The 5,753-nt window shown below is 45.2% G+C and overlaps 1 protein-coding gene across 3 annotated transcripts in view; it reads left to right on the top strand.

The window, feature by feature from the left end:
• The first annotated feature begins 373 nt into the window (after nt 1-373).
• Nucleotides 374-5,753, top strand: part of LOC131287871 (twitchin) — a 33,071-nt gene continuing 27,691 nt past the window's right edge. For 2 of the 3 annotated variants that reach the window (XM_058316960.1, XM_058316957.1), the window contains exons 1-7: nt 374-683; nt 1,498-1,519; nt 2,056-2,218; nt 2,294-2,435; nt 3,441-3,576; nt 3,888-4,091; nt 5,030-5,331. In XM_058316960.1, coding sequence (XP_058172943.1) covers nt 374-683; nt 1,498-1,519; nt 2,056-2,218; nt 2,294-2,435; nt 3,441-3,576; nt 3,888-4,091; nt 5,030-5,331 — 1,279 coding nt within the window. Of the gene's footprint in view, nt 684-1,497; nt 1,520-1,884; nt 1,907-2,055; nt 2,219-2,293; nt 2,436-3,440; nt 3,577-3,887; nt 4,092-5,029; nt 5,332-5,753 lie in introns of all 3 variants that reach the window. The other variant, XM_058316959.1, reaches the window with a different exon arrangement.

The raw sequence follows: 5,753 nt of genomic DNA, 5'->3' as shown, positions 1-5,753 counted from the left end.
CGAGCCGAAGGACGAAAAAGTGATGCCAAAGTTGACCAATGTTTATTTATGTTTGTGTGTTCTCTTTTGATTTTCGCCACAGCTAAGTGTCACATTCAAAGAGGTGGAATAAGCTAGTGAAAGTGTAGACCCACCGCGTCCATTCCGGGATTGTGTGGAGCGAAGTGTTTCGCTTAGATGTTAGAGCCCACCATTGGTGCACACAACGACGACACGACCTAGTGTTCTGTTCTGCCCGTAGCAAGGACCGCAGGGAAGGAGAGTGGTTGGTAGAGCGCGTTGGTTGGTTAAAAGAAGGGAGTCTGTCTGTCTGTCTGTCTAGCGTAGCCAATCGCCTGCGACTGGTGGGGAACGCCACCGGGAACGAGCAATCATGGCGGACCATGATTTCGCGCCAAGTTTCACCCAGAAGCCGCAGCTGCGCCAGGAGGACGACGGCAACCGGTTGATCTTCGAGTGTCAACTGGTCGCGAAGCCGAAGCCGGCCATCGAATGGTACCGCAGCGAGGAGCTGCTGTCCGAGAACACGCGGACCAAGTTCAAGATCCAATCGTTCGGCGAGAACAAGTACTTCGTCGTGCTCGAGCTCGACGACGTCATCGATACCGATGCCGGGCTGTACAAGGTGAAGGCCAAGAATCGGATGGGCGAGGTTTCCGCGTCGATCAATCTGAACTTCAGCCGTAAGTAGTGCGAGCGCGGTGCAGACCCGGAGGGGGATGAAGTCCCTCTCCTCCCTCTGCCCACCTCATTTCCGCCCCACATCACTACCTCTTTTCCGTCCCCCCATCCCCACCGTTTCCCGCCCCTTCAACACGCCCTTAGGTCTTGCGACCGGTGACGCAAGTAACGTGCAGTGGTTCGGTGAATGAGTGCTAAAATGTATCTGTGATCCATTCATGATTGTTGATCGTTTTGTGGGAAATTACGGGTTTATTTTTAGCAAACCGAATGAAGCATTCATGAAGCAGGGTGGGAACTACACCACATACTTGCGGTCTAGTATCACGATCTGTTTTTAAATCATGACACCGTTTTCCATTCATTGTTCATAATTGCTGGTAAATTTTTGTAGAAAGATTCCATTGTTATGTTTAATGCAATTATGTTAAAGAAGCACTAGCAGGAATTGTTTCTATTTAATGTATTTACCTTCATCTTGAATAGCTTAAAGAAAAAGTTTACCATTAACAAAGTCTTGAAGGTAGTTTATTGTTAACGATCATTCCTTCGTTTTGAAGCACAAGTGTTACAAGTTAAAATACATCAAAATATTCACTGCCATACACGATGTTTAAACGGTCCTCCCCGCATATCCTGCGATCCATCCCAGGATTACCTACGTTGGCGATCTGTTACTCTCTCCTCTGCACAGCAACAGCTCTTGCTGCCAGTGAAGCACTTTCATTTACACTCCCATTAACATGTGAAATATTTCCTTCTGTTCTTGTTTTCCACCCATGTTGTACGTGTCTTGTGTGCAAAATTCAACCGTAGCCGCCGATGAACCCGTCGAAAAGTAAGTGTCCAAGCGTCCACCATGTACCACCATGTGTTAGTTGTTCACTGTGTTCCAGCTGTTTCGGATTGTTTTATGTGATTCCCCCGTTTGTGTGTGTTCCCAACCCGCCTCCTTCACCCTTTAGACGCTGTTTCGAGCCTCTGTACTTTGTAATTTCATCCATTTTGAGTGAAACAAAACCCAGAACAACCCCGCGTACGATTGCTTACAGCTTCTAACGATTGCGCTTTTCGATCTCTTTCCTTTACGCTTTTGATGGTTTCGTTTTGCCACGCTACTAATTTTCTTCACACGGTCGACGCAAAACTCGCCCCACCTCCCCCCGCTTAATACTGGCCAACTGCATGGGTTTTGCTGTCTAGAAAAAGTCGAACGCCGCGAGCGGTACGTATTGGCGCTTCGTGTGTTGCGCGTGTCGATGTTCACTTCCGGTGTGCTTGTCCGGCCTGGTCGGCCGCAGGATAGCCTAAACTGTATCCTAACTGAGTTTTCTTTTCCATCTTGTTTCTGTTCCACCCCGTCCAATCGCGCAGACAAATCGATGGGCTGGCACCCACATTCATCAAGAAGCCCTCCATCCAGCAGGAGAACGACGGAAAGCGGCTCATCTTCGAGTGTCAGATTCAGGCGGACCCGAAGCCACAGATCCGGTGGTCGCACAACAGCAAGGTCATCGATAACACCCCGAGGCATAAGGTACCGGGAGCGAGCCCTTTTCCGCGGCGGCCACGGTAGCATACGCTAACCTTCGTCTTCCCTGTCTCGTTGCAGTTCAAAGTACAAAACGACGGTAAATTATACTATGCCACCCTCGAGGTCGACAACGTGTCGTTCGAGGACTCGGGTAAATACAAGGTGACGGCCAAGAACGAGCTGGGCGAGTCCAGTGCGACGATTAGCTTGAACTTCGACAGTGAGTATTGCCCGGCGCGGTGGTCCGCCTCTAGCCCACGAACAAACCACCAACTATTCACCCACCGCCCACCGCTCCCACCATCAAATCTCATGCAGCCTTTTTATCGACATTTTCATCTATTTCATTAGGTTTCGTTTGTATTACCTTTTCTTTTCGTGTGCCATTTTGCGACCGCCATCGTTCATCACCATACATTCGCACCATTGCCGTTTTGTTTGTTTCGAAGTCATATGTTCATGTTTGTAGATAGCAGGATCCTTTCGGCTCATCTCGTTAAGCTCTCCCGTTTTTTTTTTTCATTTTCATTTCATCGCGACATTTGTGTTTAATCGTTGGAAGTTACTCTTTACTCATGACTATAGTTTCGTTTATTTACTTACTCTCTTGCACTGTTGTACATCATCTATTGCGTAAAATTGCTACTATCTTATTCTCATTGCTATCATCCACCACTAGCATAATAAACCTCATCTTTGAATTCGGAAATGAACGTAAACGCCCTCGCCAAATGATTGCTATCGTAACAACTAAATCGGACAGTTCGGTGTATAGAATGTGTATGTAAAGACATGATGTGTTTGGCAAAGTAGCTAACGCTATGCGGTACCGATCCATGCGGCCCATTGCTGGCTACTTTGCAAAAATAAACAAGCCAAAGAAGATCTTAGAGCAATAATCAAACCAATGACCAGCTCATTCACAAACCAAGAAGATCCGACCTTATGGTCAAATAATTAGAAGAAGAAGAGAAAGAAGATCCACGAAACGGGACAAGACATGTACAATTTCAATCGAGATCGAGAGCGCACACGGTGGATGGTTGTTGTTCGGTTATATATAAAAATACGGTGCCACCCGAAACGGTGGCCCGAAATCGAGAAATGTTTTAATCAAGCGACTCTAGCGAGTCTTCGGTATAAGCCTGGTGGTTTTTGTTTTCGTCGGGGGGAAACAGACAAACTACATTGCAAACTCCCTTTCTTCCCGTTCCATTCCGTTTAGGTGAGGAAGTTCCGGTACCGGCGGATGGCTTCAAGCCAGCTTTTACAGATCGACCTGTCACACGACAATCGGACGACGGCAAGAATATTATATTTGAGTGTCGATGTATCGGCGATCCAAAGCCAAGCTATTCATGGCAAGTGTCGAATGTTTCTATTGTTTTTTTTCGTTCCTTTTACTACTCTAATTACTCTACCTTTAATACTACACGATTGACTCTCGGTAAATTATTCTTGAGTAACGATTGCAAAGAGATACATAAATGAGACAACAGTACAAGTACTTTCATAAATACAACTCTTAACATCAAGTAGTTTCCTGCCCCACGGTGGGGTATTGACTAAACGAGAGCGATCGATGGACAACGATTTGCGCCCCGTGGCACTGGTGTCGGGTTTAACTAATTTTGTTTTCCCGTTTTCGAACGTGTGCCATACCGCACCGCAGGTACCATGAAAAGAACGAGATCGCGATGAGTGGCAGGTTTAGCAGTGAGGTCGAGGAGGACCAAAACCACTGCTATCTGGTACGCTTCACCATTAAGGACGTAAAGCAACTGGACCGGGGCGTGTACAGTGTGCTGGCAAAGAACAAGCACGGTGATTCGACGGCTGTTATAAATCTGAACTTTGATTCTAGCTCGAAACTGATGTAAGTTTACGGTGCCTCTGAAACGGCTGTTTGGTTTGGTAGGTCGGAGTAGCGAAGGAGCTTGGATGGGGCGGCTTAATGCCAATGTTGAACAATCTTTAAATGCTGAGGTGGGGTCAAATATGTCCATGTGTAATATACTCGTACTTCCTCTTCCATATCTTCTTTGGATATATGGATGAATTATAGGAAAAATGAAATACTTCTTGTGGCATTAAAATATCTTCATGGGTTTTTTAATGTTAAGTTGGCATAAAAAATATTATTGTATAATTGTTGGCGCAAAAGAGCGGCTGATTAGCCTTGTTTAAATTCTTTCCTCAAATTAATATAGTTATAAGCTACGGTAATTTTATTCACCATTTGAAATCCTTTTCTAAAGTTTAAAAAATCTAGTTTTCTTTGATGTGTATTTGTGTATTATCGTTCTTTTATTTATTTACCAAATTTTCCACTCAATTAAATCACGTCGAAATGTTCCATGGTTATGTACTTGTGAATATATTTATGTCACAAAATAAGATAAAAGGGAACTGAAAGGGGATGACTTGATGATGATGATTCAACTTAAATAATAAGGATTTGGGTTATCGAAAGCTGGCTTTTGGAGATAATGGGATTTGTTCATTTTAACCACAAGAAAGACGTGAACTCAAACGTCAGTTTGTTTGAATCACATACTTGCTTCATGTTATGTGGAAATAGCAAACATATTCAAAATAATCTTCAAGTAGAGAAGATATTCAACGACATTAAGTTAATTTTTAAATATAGAATTGGGTATTGCGATACTTTGAATTTTAATGAATTAGTTATCCAAGACTTTCTTCACTGCTCCGATACGATACCCGTACCAACCCGTTGCCCAAGGTGGCCTGAAAACCCCTCTAAGTAACCGATTGTGTTTTTCGTTTCTGCATCCGCCTTGTTCCGTGCAGAAGTCCGGATGGCAAACCGCCCCGATTCCCCCAGAAGCCCACCATCTCGCAGAAGGGTGACGTGCTTTCGATGGAATGCATTTTGGAGGCACTGCCAGTGGCCGACATTACCTGGTACCACGGGCAGGACAAGATCGTGGACGGCGAGCGGTTCAAGATCCTGCGCAAGGCCATCTCGATCGATACGTACCTGCTCACACTCCAGATCTCGCAACCGACCGCCAATGACGGAGGAATCTATCGCTGCCACGCTTTCAACCCGTTTGGGGAAAGTAATGCGCACATTACGCTTAACTTCAAAGGTATTTCCACGTTTCCGGTTCCGCTCACTCGTGTTGTTCCGTTTTCTTGTTTTTTTTTATTTTCATCTCTTCTAACTTACATGCACTACCTTTGTTTCTTGTGCCACTTTTCGTGTGTTCGGTGCTGTGTTTTTCTTTTGTGATTTTTTTCCGTTTGTTCGTGAAGCTGTTACCTATCTAGTATGTTTCCGTGTTCTGTTTCTTGCTCGTATTTCTCGCATCTACTGTTCATATACTACCGCACTTCGCTCCCGTGACTGTGTCGACTGTCTCTGAGCTGCCCGTGTTTCCATCGGAGACCCTGCAGCCTGTATCTGTGATACTATGTGCGCATAGTATGTTTCTTGCGGATTATCTTTCCCAATCGCGTGCAATCTTCCACTGTTGCCCTTGGCTCTGGCCGTGTACCTCTAGGGTGTACA

Source organism: Anopheles ziemanni, chromosome 3, assembly GCF_943734765.1.
Source record: "Anopheles ziemanni chromosome 3, idAnoZiCoDA_A2_x.2, whole genome shotgun sequence".
Classification (NCBI taxonomy): domain Eukaryota; kingdom Metazoa; phylum Arthropoda; class Insecta; order Diptera; family Culicidae; genus Anopheles; species Anopheles ziemanni.
Note: the sequence above shows the minus strand (reverse complement) of the source record. Positions and strands in the feature narration are given on the sequence as shown.